The 18613-nt window shown below is 43.7% G+C and overlaps 1 protein-coding gene across 5 annotated transcripts in view; it reads left to right on the top strand.

The window, feature by feature from the left end:
• Positions 1-18613, top strand: part of FN1 (fibronectin 1) — a 55956-nt gene that overhangs the window by 19526 nt on the left and 17817 nt on the right. For 3 of the 5 annotated variants that reach the window (XM_064515358.1, XM_064515357.1, XM_064515356.1), the window contains exons 14-28: positions 257-434; positions 611-787; positions 2380-2508; positions 2631-2720; positions 3278-3472; positions 4906-5178; positions 8286-8552; positions 10159-10253; positions 10741-10909; positions 11211-11297; positions 12060-12251; positions 14545-14817; positions 15883-16065; positions 17139-17228; positions 17955-18224. In XM_064515358.1, coding sequence (XP_064371428.1) covers positions 257-434; positions 611-787; positions 2380-2508; positions 2631-2720; positions 3278-3472; positions 4906-5178; positions 8286-8552; positions 10159-10253; positions 10741-10909; positions 11211-11297; positions 12060-12251; positions 14545-14817; positions 15883-16065; positions 17139-17228; positions 17955-18224 — 2668 coding nt within the window. The remainder of the gene's footprint in view (positions 1-256; positions 435-610; positions 788-2379; positions 2509-2630; positions 2721-3277; positions 3473-4905; positions 5179-8285; positions 8553-10158; positions 10254-10740; positions 10910-11210; positions 11298-12059; positions 12252-14544; positions 14818-15882; positions 16066-17138; positions 17229-17954; positions 18225-18613) is intronic. The other 2 variants (XM_064515360.1, XM_064515359.1) reach the window with 1 other exon arrangement.

The raw sequence follows: 18613 nt of genomic DNA, 5'->3' as shown, positions 1-18613 counted from the left end.
ATAAGGCTTCTGTTAAGGTACAAACTAGATTGCTTTGGCTTTACCCCAGTAAAACTTAATCACCCAAAATGCTACTAGCCCTGCTTCTTGGCATGCCTTTCTCATCTCCTTTGACTTGGCTCGATGTGCATTAACTGTTCCAGTCGTGTGTTCAGATATCACAGTACTAAGTAACCATGCAGCAGGTTAGGTCACTGGAAACCGCTGCTTGCAGGCTGTGGAGTCTCTTAAGATATGAGTGTCCTTGTTCTTGCAGAAAAATGCTGGAAAGCACTGGAAGGAAGCCACCATCCCTGGTCACCTGAACTCCTACACCATCTCAGGCCTGAAGCCTGGTGTCATATATGAAGGACAGCTCATCAGTGTTCAGCAGTATGGCCACAAAGAAGTCACTCGCTTTGATTTTACCACAACCAGCACCACAGCAGTGACGAGTAAGTTGAATGGTGGGGTCGAGTGGCACCCAGTAATACCTAATCTCCCCATGTGATAGTTTCCCTACTCTTAGTCTTTCCCCCAGTAGATAGTTTCCCATTGACATTGTATCGATGTGCATCCCAGTTAATGTGTAACTGGCAATAGTTATTTAAACTTCTTTCTTCTTTTGTAGGCAACACTGTTTCAGGAGAAACAACTCTTCTTCCTCCCATGGTTGCTACTTCCGAGTCGGTCACTGAAATCACAGCCAGCAGCTTCGTTGTCTCCTGGGTTTCTGCTTCTGACACCGTTTCTGGATTCCGTGTTGAATATGAGCTGAGCGAAGAGGGTGATGAGCCGCAGTATCTTGGTGAGACAGAGTTTGAGTCTACTAGACCACTGCATCACTTACAGTAGATGGTTGTTTTCTGTGACAATCTGCATACCTGGGGTAAAGGGTGAGGATTTTGCCATCTTTTAAGAGTGGTCATACTAGCTCAGATTAAAAGCTCACCTTGTTCACTGTCCTTTCTCCATCAATGGCCATAAGTTCATGCCTAAGGAAGGGTATGAGAACAAGGAACGTATGTAGCAGTGCCTCATCATGCTTTCACAGGGTCCTGTAGCTCAGAGCTCCCTGAGCCAGAGGTAGTGTCCTTCTTTCAATAAGTGTGGATAGACCTTTTTTCCACCCATGACTTTAAGACTCATGTAAACTTAATAGCTTCCACAGTATCCTGAAGTGAGCAGCTTTGCAGCCAAGAAGAACCAAATCTGTATTTTTTGAACCTGCCACCTGGCTAACTTCCTTTGTTACCCCCTTTGTCCTTGCATCAGAATGGACAGAGCTGTATTTCCCATTTACTGTCTCTTGGCTACTCGTTATTCAACAGATCTCTGTCCTAGTCCACTCTGTCAGTTGTTTTGTTTGGATCGGATAGTGCTTGCTTTTGATAACGTGGCATTTTAGCTAAGCCAGGAGGCTGGTTAAAGGCACTGGACTCACCTAGGAGTCGAACCCACTTTTTCTATGTCTGCTATAGAGCCTGTGTCACCACACAGAACTTAATCTTAATCTTTTTCCTTATTTCCTTTCTTAATGATGGTAATAGCAGTATCTCACAAAGATTTGAAGTTAAAACATTTATTAGGCCATATGTATGACAGAAGAACAACATGAGAAAAAGAACAATAATCCTTTGACCCCATAGCTCTTGCTGGACTGCTGCCCCTGCCAAGCTTGCAGGCTTGCACTTATGAGTAGGAATGGCTTACGCTGGGACTGCCAGCAATGGCACCATCTTCCTTGGCTGTCTGGGCAGCCAGTACGCTGACGAGCTGTGTTGTGAAGCAGCTCCTAAGTTCATCTGTCTACAGGCAGAAGTTTTAAGGTAAACTGAAGGCAGTTCCCTGTTTCCCTTAAGATGCTTGGCTGCTGTCTGGCCAGAAAGGAGCTGCTTCATGGGGAATTTCCTACATCTGGAGTGTAGGTGGACATCTGGGGGAAGGGATGGGGGGAGAGGAGCTTATCAGTCCTCACTGTGTCATTCATCCCTACTCATGACTCAGTCTTTCCACATGAGCTATTCATGTAAAAATTCTTTCAGGTTTTTCTATATCGAAAATGTGACAGTTATGGGTGTGAAACGAGTACTCAGCTGGGATAGCTAAAGGCCAGCAGAGTGTAGTGGGGTACTTCTCCAGCTTCCCTGTCCATATCACACCCCAGCCCTTGCTGTCCTAGGTGTTGCCTGCTTGCTGAGTGTACAGAACTGTTCCAGCTCTTCACACAACTTTTCTGATGTGAACTAAAGATATGTTACAGAACAATCACTCTCTTATCACAAAAAACTGTTATTCAGCCCAGATAGGAAGAGAGGTCTCTGTTATTTCACTTGATGAGAAGACAGGAGAATTGCTAAGGTGCTTCTGTTTTCTTTCTCTCCTGCCTTTCTCTCTTAGATCTTCCAAGCACAGCTACTTCTGTCAACATCCCTGACTTGCTTCCTGGTCGCAAGTACATTGTTAATGTCTACCAGATCTCTGAAGAAGGAGAGCAGAACCTGATTTTGTCTACTTCACAGACTACAGGTATGTGTGGGTGGGTGTTGCTGTGCTTTGAAAGCAGCTCTTCAGTGAATTGTTTGCTCAGTGAATTTTTGTCACATCACATCCTCACACTTGCTGTTCTCCTCTGTTATTCCCTTAAACAGCTCCTGATGCACCTCCTGAGCACACCGTGGAAAGTGTAGATGACACGTCAATTGTCATTAGCTGGAGCAGACCACAGGCTCCAATCACAGGTTTGACTAACTGGAGTGCACCTATTCTGCACTATTGGTGGAATCTGAAATGTAGCAAGAAGTGTAACCCTGGGTTGGAGGGTGGGTGCATTAATTCTGCCCGGTCTAGGAGACCAGCTGCAAAGCACATGAGCAGCCCAGCACTTGCTTGGCTGGGCGTGCAGCTGAAAGGGTTTCACTGTTTGAACTTGCGATTCATACGGCTGGATGCAAAATGGCTCCTATTGGATTTGGGTTAAACAAACAAGCACGATGACCTTCTCTGTATATCTGTCATCCAGACCATCCCAAAGAAAACATGAGAACTGCATAGACCCTAAATATGCATGTCAAAGCTCAGGAATGTTCTGCTCCGGGTCAGGTTGTGTATTACAAGGCATTATGAACATATGATCTGTAGATGGGACTTGAGCAAAGGGGGGCCACAAGTACCACTGAAGTTCAGGATTGTTTTTATGAAGCGTCAGTGGGGAGATCCATTTAGTTCTCATTTCTAGTGTTCCCTGTGCTGGTTTACTGATTGTGTCTGAGGACTAAATATACCTCTCTTGCTTTAGGCTACAGAATTATCTACACACCCTCTGTGGAAGGCAGCAGCACAGAGCTCAACCTGCCTGACACTGCTACCTCCGTAACGCTCAGTGACTTAATGCCAGGCGTTCAGTACAACATCAGCATCTATGCAGTGGAAGAAAATCAAGAGAGTACTCCTGTCTTCATCCAGCAGGAAACCACAGGTGTCCCACGCACAGGTAATGGCCAGCATGTTCTGGGTATCAGTAACTCAAAAGGATTTTCTGACAGCATGTGGAGCCAAATAGCAATGCAAGTTAGCGTTGCTCTGGCTAAACGAGTAGTGCCATTGAATCCTTGAATGGACTCTTAACTAACTCTGTTTTTCTCGTCTGTTTTATTATTATAAACATCACTGATAATGAAGTTCTGTAGCAAAGTCCTATCTTTCTCATGGACTGACACACTCAAGCCACCACTTTGCGTTTGTAGAGTTGTAATACCTAGGGATCAGACTGCAGAGATGTCAAAAGATTGGTTTTGCATTGTAAAGCTGCGTCTTTGGAAAAAAAAGATCAGAGTTTCCTAAGTTGTCCCAGGCGGATTATCCTAAGAGATCTTACAAGCCTGGTAAATCATTTTGCCTCAGTACTTGGGCTGCAGATGTTTAAGGTTATATATCTAGATACCACAATACAAATCTGAATGGTTCACCTGACTTCCCCTGTCCCTTTCAGACCTAACTGTTATTTCCCACTGCAGTTAGTGGAGATGGGAGGTTGCTCAGCATTGGCTGATGTGCCCAAGTAAGGCTATACGATCTAAACTTAGGGCACATACATTTGAAAAAATACTGGCTTCAGGGCTCTTTAAGTAGCCAATTGGGTTGAATAGCCAGACCAAAAGAAAGATAGTGAAAGAATAGGCATCTGATGTGGCGGCAGTGGAATTTGACAGTCCTGCAAGTTGCAAGCACATGTGTTTGCAAATGGGGATTTACCAGGCATGAACTCAGCTCAGCCATTTTATGGTTTGGCATCTGTACCTTTTGAAAATGTGCTTTGGTTAACTTCAGGGCAGTATCAGTCCTAATTTAAAGAAACCCAATTTGAACATAGGAATTCAATAGTGCAGTACTGTGGGCCAAATAGAAGAAACTGGATTTTCTCTTTGACTCCAGCAAGGCCAGATCAGCCCCTGTATTTATTTAATTATAAAAGGTGGATTTTAACTTAATTATAGACATTCTGACCATGCCATGGGTTTTTAAAACACTCCCCTTTAATTTTCAAAAAAAGGTTCTCGTTTCCAACCCTGGGAGTACTTTTTCAAGCTTTTGGTTCTGCATATACTTGAAGTTCTGCAGCATAGTGCATCTGGTTTTCCAGTTCTTTTTGTGACAGCAATATATCATCTATAGCTCAAGGCATAAAGTACTTCAAGCCATGTAATGTCATTTTGAATGTGCAGTCTGCATGAATATTGTCTGGGAATGTGTGTATATATGTTTAAGGTAAAGTTACCATGGCATTTTTCTATTTGATAAATATTCTTGGGCTATCAGTTGTTCAGTGAAAACTCCCTTATTTTCTTCCATGTCATACTCCTGCGGCCTCTTCTGCCAACTGGTCAGGACTCACTCTAATACTCTGTATTGTCTCTCTGCTCTCAGATGAAGTTCCTTCACCCAAAGATCTGCAGTTTGTGGAGGTTTCTGATGTCAAGGTCACCATCATGTGGACCCCACCGGAGAGCACCGTGTCTGGCTATCGGGTAGAAGTAATCCCTGTCAATCGCCCTGGCCAGCATGGCCAGAGACTGCCTGTTACCAGGAGCTCTTTTGCTGAAGTTGTTGACCTGCTCCCAGGAACAACCTATCTCTTTAAGATCTTTGCTGTAAGCCATGGCAGGGAAAGCAAACCTTTGACCGGAGAGCAAACCACCAGTAAGTGTCTTTCCTTCATATTCTTTTTTTTTTTTCTAGCCTTTTGAAGTTAATATTTCTGTTGCTTAGAGAAACATATAAACAGAGCACTTAAAGTACAACAGTCCTAGCCCAGAAGGTATCCCATAAGTAGGATGATAGGGCTGGGAATTCGTTCAGTCAAACAGTGATCTCTTCAGCAGATTTATCCTCCTCCAGGGCTTTCCAATGGGAGTTTAACTCTCATGGCACTTTAAAACAATTTCGTATGGCTGGAATTCAACTTTTTTATTACAGGCTGAGAATTGATGGGCCCTGCAGTTCTTTTACAGCACAGATCACAGCCTGTGATTTCAAGGATACCTCAGGGCAGATTTCAGTATGACATAGGAGCCTTGCTTAGACTTCTCCGAAAATCCCTATCTCCTTCCTGACAGCTACATACCTATTTGGCTCCCACTGCCTTCAGCAGGAATTCTATAAGCACTGTTAAGGACAAGACTTGTCATTAAAGGGACTGCATTTCAGTTTTGCCTGACCTGGCTTTCCGCAGACTCTCTTGTAGGCTATCTTGCCACCTCAGCAATTTAGGGTCATCCCAGTGAAACCTGGGGAACTGGTTTGCAGTGATATCAATGCCTTCTGGATAAGGGCCACAGGGAGTGCGTGTTTTTGGGGAAGGGACATGCAGGTGCTCTCAACCCAGCTGCTAATCATCTAGTAGCTGTGCAACATGTCACCTGTGTGAGGCAAGGTGAGAAGCAGAGTATGCAGTCTTGGCAGTCACTGCTTTTGTCTTTCAGAAGCACAGAGAAGAAAGGAGCAGGAACTGGGTGAGATACAGGTTTTCAGTGGGAAGAAGAGTTAGCATCCATTCTGTCTGGTTGTCTCTGTTCTTTCTTGAACCAGGAGAAGTGGATCAGACAGGCCTGGCTTTTTTCAGACTGTTCACTTACATCTGTAAAGTTAGGGGCCATGAACAGTACTTCTCCCTCTTCCAATCTCCCTTGACTGTATGGGCAGTATGGAGTCCTAAAATTTGTCCTTTGACTTAGGAATCTGATTTGAGTGCAACACAGATATGAACACCCTCCATCCTCTTTCAAGTGGGGCTTTTGAAAGCAAGGCTGTGACCAGGAGTCTGAAGTCTATTGAAAGCATTTTGAACAAGAAAGGCTCAGTTCAGCTAGATCTGTACGTTTTTGTGGCTGCTCCCAGGAGCCTTGGCTAGGCATAGAGTCCCTCTGAAAATCCGTACACAGAGGTGTACATCAGAGCATAGACATTTGATTCAGACAGCACAGGCCTAGTAACAAATGTCTGGAATTGTTTTCCATAGGCTATGTTCATCCGCTTAACTGCTTTGCCTAAACCACATTTTAGAAAGTATTCACTTAAATTGCATCCTGTAATCGAAAGTCCTGGGAAAAAGAAATCATTGAGAGTTCCCAAGGAAAACCCTGCAGCAAAAGTCTCTTCCCACGGTGTAAATGCAATTTGCTTTTTGGCCTTTTGTTACAGAGCAGTCTACAAATAAACTCTGTGTGTGTGGCTTTTTATCTTCCTTTTCCTTTACTATAGGGAGAGGAAGTGATAAAAGCCTAATAGAGCTGGCAAATTAAATTGTGCAGAAAGGAACTGACTGTAGGCTACAAGGCACAGAAAGAGACAATCCTTGTCATATGGGAATTAACACAGACCTAAGTATCAAGAAAGGATACAGTTGATTCCCAACCCACTGGATGGAGATGAGCTTAGGGAGTGTCACACTCGTTCTTTGTGCTTTAGGACTATCTTTTCCCCATCTCTGGAAGTGGTAGAAAAAGGGAGTCCTCACTTCCTCTTGCCTCCTCCCCAGTCAAAGAAAAAAAGGAAGAAAACAGTAGCTTTTTTGGGGCAAAAACTGCTTTCCACTGAAACCTTGGGAAGGCATGAATCCAAACTATTCTGGGGGGAATAGTTGATGAAATCTAATTTAATCACAAAAAATAGTATTTACTCAGGTTAAAAGCATTTGCCCTCAAAGAGCATGAATAGAGCCTCTTCTCACTGATCTTAGTTTCAACATATGATTGTGGCCTAGAAAAGGTGGAGAAACTTGCCATGTACTTTCACTGCAGCCAGGGCTATCAGTGCCTTTGGTGGGAGAGAACTGCCAAAGTATCTCCTGCTCGGACCTTCATCTTGTCTCAAATGGCTCAGCCAAAGGTAACAACACCTCTACGATTCACTGGACTTGGCACAATCCTGAAAAAGCTATGTCACTTCAAGCTCTTGTTTATGCAGTTTTCTGAGTTAGCAGCTTCAGCAGCTTCCCAAAGGTTGCTCTTGATCCAGAGGTAGTTGCAAAAGGGGAGGAAGTCCGATAAGAGCTGCTGCAATAGTCCCATGGGGGAGATGAGCATGCTTAGAATTGTTTCATAGTGAGTTCCATGGCATGATTATTTTTAAGTAGATCTAGGAAATATTTTTCTCTAGAAACTCATTGACTTATTTCTGTATTAAAATGGTAAGGAGTGTCTTTTTTGTTTCCTTTTCCCTTTTTGGAAAAGGGGTTGGTGGGGAGTGGACTGGGCAAAGAACTGAAAGAATAATTTTGTTTTAAAACAAACTAAACTAAGGTTAGGTTTCCTTGCCTGTGCTGAAGAGTCTAAACTGAACTCATTTTTAAAAAACGCTGAGCATTCATGAGAAACCGTTGAAATTCCCGAGAGCTGTTGGGTAATCTGCCTTGGCTCTGCTGTGAGCCTGCCTTCCCCATGGGATGGCGTGTATGGCAGCGACCCAAATCAGCGCAGACCGGAACACGCTGATCTGCCTGGCTCAGCACTCAGTGACATGCAGTGATTTCTGCTTGCAGCCCGGAAGCAGGGTTACCTGAAGGTACAGAGTCATGGATATAGTTATTCTGCTTCTAGTTCCAGCTCTCCCATGGTCCCCCTCCATCTCTCTCCACTGCTGTTATACTCATGCCCGAAGGGAAAAATACAGGCTCAAGAGCCTCACTTTACACCCCTGCTTTCAAGCGGGGAAGTGGACCCGCTTTGGAAGCGGGGATGACAAGCAGGCATGTTTTGGCAGGAGGTTAAGCTGGAAAATTCACACACGTTACGCTTTTTCTTCCCCAGAGCTCGATGCCCCCACCAATCTGAGATTTCTCAACACCACGGAGCACACAGTGTTAGTGTTGTGGACGCGGCCCCGTGCGGTGATCACAGGCTACCGACTGACTGCAGGTCCCACGAGAGGAGGCCAACCAAAGACCTACAATGTGGGACCTTCTGCCACCAAGTACCTTCTCAGGAACCTGCAGCCGGCCACTGAGTACACAGTGTACCTTGTGGCAGTGAAAGACGACTTGCAAAGCAACAGGGAGACTGGGGTCTTCACAACTTGTAAGTACAATATGCACATATTCCTCTTCTCTGATGCCCTGGTCCTTCTTCAAAACTTCAGGCATGTGCTGAAAGTGGCTGTTGTGACTTGGTTCACAGAAAAAAGCCTCTGGAAGTAACATCCCAGCAGAATTGCTTGGGAAATACTCCTTGTTCTTCTCTAAACTCTTTGGCAGGGAATAAGTTATTTGAATCAAAAACCTTTCAGTAAAAACGTGCTTCAGTTTTTTGGTGATTAAAAGCAAAAAATGGAAACTCCCTACTAATACCTCAGTTTGGGGGAACTGAATGACAAAGAAGCTTAATTTTACTTGATTTTTCCAGTTGTTTGGTTTCAGCATGACAAATCGAGGAAAGCAAAAATTTCCATAAAATGAGCAAGGAGTAATTAGCCTATATAAAGCAAACAGCAGTCATTTCTCAAGTCCAACAATACCATGTAAGGCAGATCAGCTGCAGACATAGAAACCGACAGTAATGAATTTTGTCCCTTTATTTATTTATTTTTTTTATTTCAGTCCTTCATACTTATGCTGTTTGCTTGAAAGAAATATTAAGCAAATTGCAGGAGTAAAGGGAGTTCTGTAAGAAGCGACACATACTTCTAGAAAGAACAAATAGATTCGCTGTTTAAATAACGATGATGGAGTGATACAAATTAACAGAACTCAAATGAAACAATCCTCACCATCCAAGCCCCGAACCACATCCTCTTTTTAAAAGAGCATGTGGTTTCTTTTATAACAATGTGGAATTAAAATAAGGGTTGACATTTGACCAGAATAACACTATTGACCTTGGCAAGGTTACCCCAAGGTCTTTTGGCTGACAGACAGCCTTAAATATTTAAAAAGAAAAAAAAACAAAAACAAAAAAAAAAAACCACTCAGGAGATGACTGGGTGTCTCAGATGAATGTTGCCTTCAAATTCTGGCCAATCAGAATGAAAACAGTCCAATTTAAGACTAGATGAATGAACCAAGTCTGTTCACTAATCATGTGGTCAATTCTGATTAAATTTGGTGGAGCTATCTAGACTGATTCTGGGGAATGAAAGGGCTTTGGCTTCTCTGTGATACTCCTGACAGATATGAATGAGCCCATAGTCCCCTCAGACTTTGGCCTTCCTTTTGCTATGCTTCCCTCAAAAATGTTGAAGGTATTGGTAAGGGATGAGATGGTCCTAGCTGGGATGAGTGAATGACAGAAAAGGTCTTGCATTCTGTTGACTGAGTGGCATATGGTGGATGAAGGAAAAAACTGTTTTTTGAGGAAAAGTTTATCTACCATACCACGAACAACTTTCCCCAAAATACTGGGGTTGGGTGGACAGAGGACTCGTGATGCCTACCTCAATACTTTGGTTTTGCTCAGGAACAAAAACCAACAGCTGTGATTAGACTATTTGCATACTGTGTCTATCCAAGTTACCAGCAGACAGAAATTGTCTGTCTAATTGTAGACAGTTGCAATCCAGACCACTGGATTTTTCGAAAGTAATATAATTCATCTTGCTTTTGCTGTTATGGCTGCTATGGGTCAGGTTCTCCAACTGTTCAGTGCCATCACAGCAACTAGATTTCAACTCTGTCTGTTCACTTCACAGATCAGCCTGTTGGCTCTGTTCCTCCTTTTAACACCGAAGTGACTGAGACTTCTATTGTCATCACCTGGACACCTGCCCCAAGGATTGGCTTCAAGGTAGGGGAAAACAAAGTCCTGTGTTTCTTTTCCTCTTGCTTAACTGTGGTAGGGAGGATCAATTAAAGCTGGTGGTACGGACCACAATGAAGATAGCAGTACAAAGGGAAGAGGTGCAGAAGACATGCTGCTTACAGAGGGCAGGTCTAGGGATCACCAAGGACAATGCAAGTGTGCTCTCTGGGCTCCCGGTCAGGTTCACCAGCGAGACCTTTTGTAACCAAGTCTTTCCATCCCTTGTGGTTACATCTCCACAGTCTGTGTGATAGTGAGTCCATGAAGGCTTATACCCCTAGAGTACATGCCCCTGGGATAGGAAACAACCCAACTTGAGCATAGGCTACCTAAAACACAAGGTCAGGATTAACGGTTGTCATGAGGCATACAGGCCCATGGTGCTCTTGTGGGTTGATGCATCGAAATGCTGATAGTTCTGCGATAGGAGCATCTGAGATTGAAAAGCAAACTGTTTGTGGCTTCTCTGCAGCTGGGTGTGCGCCCAAGCCAAGGCGGAGAGGCTCCCCGGGAGGTGATCTCTGATTCTGGCAGCATCGTGATATCTGGCCTGACCCCTGGAGTAGAGTACACCTACAGCCTCACAGTCCTGATGGACGGCCAGGAGAGAGAGACTCCGATCATCCGGAGAGTGACTACACGTATGACACGTTTGCTTTTCCATGGTTATTCCTTGCATGTGCTTCCCATGTGCTCTCCAGATAAATGGCTGTCTTCGGGGCATGTCAGTTCTAGTCCTTTCCTCCCATCTTTGTCCAGAAAGTGTTCTTTTGGATGCATAGGTGATAATAGCACTGGTTCATGCAGTGCAGGGACATAACTTCAGGAGAATCTTTTTAGCTAATTTTGAAGGGTGAGGATATAATCTGGGGAGAGGGGATGTTGAGGGAGTTCACACGATTCTCAGTGCCATTAATGAACCATTTGTCTGAATGCTTGCAGCGTTGTCGCCACCAACCAACCTGCATCTTGAGCCCAATCCCGATACTGGGGTCCTGACAGTCTCCTGGGATAGAAGCACAACTCCAGGTAAATACACAGCACTCACAACATGCTTGAACCCTCTTTTGTACCAGAATGGTAAAATTTACCTTAGTGTTTTGCAATTCATTAAGCAGACTTTTACGGGAAGTTTGCCACTGACTCACTTAAGGGAAAAAGAAAGTAAATATTTTTGGATCTATCTAAGGATATAATTTGCAGTTAAATATAGGTTGCAGCAGGACTTTTTATGCTTTATACTCCATGTAGAATGGTATTTTGGACTATGAATACGTTTAAATATTCCAGCTGTTTTAGAGATTTGAAGGATTTCTCCAAATATCCCCACTAGTTTAAAAACAGTCCAAAGAAAGGAAAGCAAAATAGACCAAAAACATTTCTGGCAGTGAAGAATGAGTTCATGCCACTGAAACTAAGCATGGAATTTCTGAAAGAATTCAAGATAAACTCTTCTTTCACAGAAGCTGGTGGGCATTGTACAATTGGCTTCCATGACAAGTATTGAAAGCTTTTGAAAACCTCACTCTCAGCCAGTAGATGCATCTTTTCTTACTTACATCACTAGATTTTCAGCATGATAGAGTTTCAGAGGGAATGAAAATAACGTTGTGAGTGGCATGGCTGCCTCTTGGGAAACTCATTTCAGGATACTTAGCAAAGCAACTTCTTGCCTGCTGGGCTCAGGGTGGCAAACTTAAGTGTAGTATGTTTCCTTCAGCTGTTTATATTAAGACCTAAGGTAAATAAATACAGCATGGGATTACTGCATACTGGTTATCTGTATTTCAGGCATCACTGGGTACCGAGTTACCACTGTTCCTACCAATGGGCAGCAGGGTTATACCTTGGAGGAAGTAGTAGAAGCGGATCAGACCTCTTGCACCTTTGAAAACCTGAGCCCTGGTGTGGAGTACAACGTCAGCGTTTACTCAGTCAAGGACAACCAGGAGAGCACACCCATCTCTAAAACCATCACACAAGGTAACAAACGGATGTGCAGCAGTTGCTGCCACTCAAAGACAAATTGCTGAGCCAGAGAGCTCTGCACTGCAGAACTCCCATTACTCTAGTAAAGGGCTTAAACATGATGTTTAATCTCGAGAAGCAGAATAGCCACGTGCCAGGGACTGATAGAGCAGTCTATACCCTTTACTTCTCCATATGGGCAGCTTACACTGTCAGTCCATAGACAGTGTGTGTAAGGGAGATGGATCTGTCTTATCAGGACACCAAGCTGGAGAATGATAGAGATCTGGCCTGGCTTCGTCAGTAGGAAGTAGGAAAGTGGGAAGTAGGAAAGTGGGGTATGAGTGGGAAGCAAGCAAAAGAGAACTTTTGGCAGCAAGCAATGGCAGAAGATCACTTCAGCACAAGGAGAGGAGAGCAGAGATTGAAAGGTTCATCTGCATAGCACTTCTGGGACACTAGCGGTATGTGTTTCCTCACACTACACGCTCAGATGACTGCAGAAACTCCCTTTGTAGCCACAGTAGCAAAATTAATGTCCATCTTCCCCAGATGGTTTGATTTCATTTTCCTTTGTGAGGGCTTTGTTTGTTTTTGTTTCTGCTCAGCCCTGAAATGATGCCAGCTATCATGTTTGCTTGCTCTTATAACATTGCTTTAAAATTTCCATGCTTCACTGAGGTGCTGTATGCTCCCTATGGGAGAACTAATACTGTGATCCTGCATAATTAAAGCAGTGATAGCTTTAACCCTTCCCCATCTTCTGGTGGGGGGGAAAGCTAAAAATGTATGTCTCTGGCTTTTAGTACTCTTTAAAGGTGATATGATACATGCATTCCACGTGGATAAACAATGATTTTTACAGAAAAATAAGCATTTTTGGCATTTATTCTGTAAAAAAATGTTTTTTCACAGCAGGGCATTAAAATAGAACATAACCACTCTTATTAAAGTCAATCTTTTGCAAAATTACTATCCCATAATTCCTTTTCAAGCTAACTTGTAATGACCCAACAGAAGGGATACTGAGTCCTCCATCTTTGACTCACCTGTTGGTATCTGATCCTGAGTGGGGAAGAGTACCCATTTCTTCCCCCTGATTTCAGGATCATTCTGCTGAAGTTATACAGCCAAATCCTGTGGCTTAAATCAATACAAATTTATTGACTTGAGCAGCTGAGGGTTTGGCCATTGTAGATTAAAAATGCAGTTAACACCCTCCCCCAATTTTGTTGGTCCTAACATGCAGGAAAAGAACAGCTTTGCCATAGAAATAATATCCATGGGAAAAACAGTCACAGCTGTGCATGTTTGCCATGCAGAAGTTCAGGCAATATTTAAAAGGTTAGTAAAGAGGATTCTAATTCAGTGGCTCAGCTCTGAGATCTTGAAAAGTTTAGCTAAGAAATCCATCTTCTTGGCCACGTCACATGCTGGGCATAACCTCTGAATATGGGGATGTTCTTATGGAGTACTTACAATCTAAACATGACTTTTAACCATTTTTTTTGAAGAAAGTGTTTTATTACTCGCTGTTCTAGATCATCTTTTTTTAGCACATATACTGCAGCAGTTAGTGGTAAGTAGAACTTGAGGAACTCTGGACCAGATCCTCAAGCCATTATGGGGAGCTGAGATTTTTTCCAAGTCTGATGTAAATAGCTTCGATACTGCATTAGCCTAACTGCAGCTTTACAAGGATTCTCACTACGTGAGGGTCTAGGCCAGTTTAGCCACTTCAAATGGGTTGATAACTTTCTCTTATTTTGATCTTGAAAATAAACTCAACATTTGAACAAGACAAAAACTCTAGAGAGTGATCCACTCTCCAGAGGAGTCAGAGGAGTTTGTTTGACTTGTATGTTATGGACAAGAAAAGGTTCTTTTTCTTTTGTCTTCTCACCTGCAAACAAATTAGTACTTCTTTTCCTTTTATATTTTCCTCAGAAGATGATGGGTCTTTGTCTCATCATTGCTCAAAGTAAATTTGATGCAAGTTAAGTGCCTAGGTGTGCAAATTTCAAAAAGGCCTAAAGCAAGCTAAAGTGGGAAGTGCATTGTCTCAGGGGAGCTGGGTTTCAGCCTCTGTCTGCAGTGGGAGGCAGCTGGGGATTGCTTAGAAGGGTATGATATAAACAGCAAAAGGAAAAACCCTTTTCCCCTAAACCCGAGAGAAATTCTGCATATCACCGCAATTGCTTCTAAAGTTTCGTCAATGTTAATAGTGATGACCACTGCTTTTTTCTCCCTTGTCTTTCTTTTGCCCCTGTATGTCTTTGCCTTTCCCCTTTGCTCTTTAACTTATTAGAGGTGCCCCAACTCACTGACCTAAGCTTTGTTGACATAACTGACTCGAGCATCGGCCTGAGGTGGACCCCGTTAAATGCCTCCACCATTATTGGTTACCGCATCACAGTAGTTGCGGCAGGAGAAAGTGTCCCTATTTTTGAAGATTTTGTGGACTCCTCAGTAGGATACTACACAGTCACAGGCTTGGAGCCGGGCATTGATTACGACATCAGTGTAATCACACTCATTAATGGCGGAGAGAGCGCCCCTACCACTCTGACACAGCAAACGGGTGAATTTTGAAAACTTCTGTGTTTTGTGACATGGACGGTGTTTCATGCTGTCACTAGCTGTCGGGATGACAGGGCTTTGTCCAAAGAGGAATCGGGCTGCCCACTGGGCAAAGGTAGACAAACCCAGCTCACTCTTGTTTCTGAACTGCAGCTGGGGATGGAAATGTGCCACTCAGTTTCCTAATTTGTGTCATTTTAGTACTGCAAATGGCTGCAGAGCTGCCAGGCTCATTCGTGTTCAGCTATTCTGACTTTTGGGATCCAGTTGGAATCAAAGTTTGAAATTTGAGCTGTATAGTTGCTAGACTTTCAAATGGTGATTTCCCCAAAGTATGAGTGCCAAAAGGTGGGTGCAGTTCAGCAGACACCCTCCAGGCTATCCCTAGCCTTGATGGCTGGCTAAGCCATCTGGGCTGCTAGCGGTCTGTTTCAGTGGTGGCCCCACTCTTTCCGCAATGCCCTCAGAGATGCAGATGAAACACCACTCCCTGAGTACATGCCATTGACAGCCATGTCACACCGTCAAGGGTCTTCGTAATGCATGGGCAGAAGGCGAGCTGAGGACTGGTTCTTGCATGAAATCCTATTGTTTGAATCCCCAGGCTGTAAATCCTCCGACACAAGTAGAAGTAGAGTCATAGGAAATTAGTGATGTACCCTCTCCTCTTCTGTGTGTGCATGTGTGAATTCTAGACGAGCTGACTTTTCCATCTGTAAGCTGCTGTATGGCAACTTTAAGCCTCTCTTGGCTCTGCATCTGTAATGTGAAATCCAGCTGCAAGGAGCACATTACTGAAACTTGCTACCTTGTTTTCAAATTAATCCCACAGGGCGTATTTAAAGTATTGGGAATTGCCAAGAGGTTAAAGGAGCCTGACAGTAGTACAGACATTTTTCTCTAACTGTAGTAGAACCAAACGTAGTTTATAAGTCCTATTTGCATGGATCTGACACAGTAGTCTGTTATGCATGAGATAGCTTCTCTGGTGATTCCCTGAACATGCATCTTGATCAGCTTTTACCTCGGAGAGAAAGTGGAGCTATATTTGTTCTTTGCTATGTAGCTGTGCCTGCTCCCACTGATCTCCGCTTCACTAATGTGGGGCCTGATGCTATGCGAGTGACTTGGACCCCACCAACTTCCATTGTGCTGAGCAGTTTCTTGGTGCGCTACTCACCTGTGAAGAAGGAGGAAGATGTTGCAGAGCTGACAATTTCACCCTCGGACAATATGGTGATTTTGACAAGTAAGAAGGTTATATATGTAAGCCAACAAATATAAGACCCCTCTTATTGCATGAGTCCTGGTCCATTGGCTATTAGCTCTTCTCCCTTGTTTATATCAGCTATATGACTTTTTTTTTTTTAGTGCATAATGGCACATTGTAGCATCAGGGAAGGGACTGGGCAAGTGCAGCTTTCATGGCTGCAAATGGGACATGAATTGGGGGGTGGGATAGCAGGGTCGATATGAACACATTTACTGAGTATCCCAAACCGAGAGAATTCCTGGGTGGAGACATGATGTAAGATGAGGCAAAAGAAAAACTGCTTTGTGTGAGTATAACTGCCCAAATTCTCAGCTATCTAAGCTGCTGTCAAAGTAGCCTCATACAAACTCTCACCAAGTGGTGTTTGGCCATTTGCTTTAACCAAGTTAAAGCCAAACCACAGTAAGGTTTTCCTGTCAGCCCAAGGACAGTGATGAGTCAGGCTGTGCAGCAACTACTTTGATTTACAGCCTAGTTAGGTATTAAGAGTAAATACATATTACTCACCTCGTTTGACAAAAATGTCAAGGACTTGCCATGCAGAGGTCCAGGGAAAGGATCAAAATATGCAAAAGGTCATTGCTTCTTTGATTCTGTATGTTTAGGACCAGAAAACAAATACTGTTTGGAACCTTACGGGACATGCAGTAAGACTCTGGCATTTTTCAAAAAACTGGTATTAATTTGCTCTTGCTAGTGCAAAAACTGTTTTATTGAAGCTTTTTTTCCCATCCCAGAAACCGGTTTGGTTGAGTGAGAGACAATATCTGCTTTCAGATAGGGGACCAACTCTGTAACAGTGATACAGGATACTATGCTCCTTACTTCAGGCTAAAATATTGTAAGCAACCTGAAGGCCACAGAAGAAATTGGTTTAAATTTCTGATTAACCTTGAGGCTCAGATTTTTCCATCAAGGAAAACTTGATTTTTCCCCACTCCCCCTCCCTTAAGAAATACAGTTAAAATTGCATAGGTTTTCAAGAGAGTTCCAGCCATGAGTAAAGATGCAAAGAAATAAGTCTAAATCACTGTACTTCAACTCCACAGATCTGCTGCCTGGTACTGAGTATCTGGTGAGAGTCTACAGTGTTTCTGAGCAACATGAGAGTGCACCTTTGTCTGGAATCCAAAAAACAGGTACTTAGACTCAGCCTAAGATACATTAGCTGTTAATGTCATCCATTAAGTGTCCATTAGCATGACTTTGCTGCTCTTGCTGTGTATTATCACCTTGTTGGCAGGTCAGCAATGAGACACCAAACAGCAATGTAAATTTACATCCTGAAAAACACTGAGAAATCTCTTATCTCATTATGCCTGAAAGCCAGATCTTCTGTTGGTTTTAAATGGACATTGTAGACCTCGGTGTGACTATACCAACCACATCTGCCTAAGAACAAGCCCAAGTAGAGCCTTGCCATTAGAGAATGATCCAAAGGGCTGTCTGCATATCCTGAGGCTTGGCCATAACATATCCATCACTCTGTCTTCCTGCAGTTTCGTAACTGTGTAACCGAAATAATGTGTTGGTCACAGAAACAGCGTGTTAGTCATGGGTGTTTTTATGCTGTGCTTTTGTTGTGTCTGTATGGGAGCAAACATTAAAACCTGCCAGGCTGCTGATTTAGAGGACTCCAAATGTAGACCAAAGTTGCCGTACATTACTTCCTGAAATTGTGTTACAGTATTTGTTTAGATCTGTTTGATCCTGAATGCATGTGTTTAGTTCCACAGCTGAATCATGTTTGTCTTAAGGTCTGGCACTGTCTTGACACAAAGCTTAATGCAATGTGGCAGTGCAGCAAGATGATGCTTACCAGTAGTTCAGTTGAGCTCAGTCTCTCATCTCTTTGAAATACCCAGGTCTTGATTCCCCCACTGGCCTTGACTTCTCGGATATAACTGCCAACTCCTTTACTGTCCACTGGATTGCTCCTCGTGCCACCATTACGGGCTATAAAATCCGGTATCACCCGGAGCACGTTGCTGGCAGGCCCAAGGAGGACCGCGTGCCCCCTTCCCGGAACTCCATCACCCTTACCAACCTGCTCCCAGGGACAGAGTACGTGGTCAGCATCGTCGCCATCAACGGCAGAGAGGAGAGTCTGCCCTTGGTTGGCCAGCAAACAACGGGTAAGCCCTGGGAAAAGACTGAGAAGTTACCTTGGGAGTATGGGGTCTCCTCTAGCAAAGCAGTTGCTGTTAAAACAGTTCTTCCTTTCTGGCTGGTGAAACTGTGCTCATGAAGAAAGCACCTTTGATACTGAGGGAGGGCCGGATCCAGAGTGAGGTGGGAGGACCCATGCCACTTCCAGATCAGGCTGACAGGGCTTGGAGCCAGCAGAATTTTTTTCCATTGAATCTAGTCAGAGGCCTGTTGGTTTTTAACCAGTTACATCAGTCAGAGAGACCTGTGTGCATGGGTTAGTACTAAGACAGATGAGTGGCAGAGGAGCACAGTATGATAGGTGGAACACGTAGCTGGTGTATGCTAACTGTTAAACTCTTTCAATTCTGTTTTT

Source organism: Dromaius novaehollandiae, chromosome 7, assembly GCF_036370855.1.
Source record: "Dromaius novaehollandiae isolate bDroNov1 chromosome 7, bDroNov1.hap1, whole genome shotgun sequence".
Taxonomy (NCBI): Eukaryota; Metazoa; Chordata; class Aves; order Casuariiformes; family Dromaiidae; genus Dromaius; species Dromaius novaehollandiae.
Note: the sequence above shows the minus strand (reverse complement) of the source record. Positions and strands in the feature narration are given on the sequence as shown.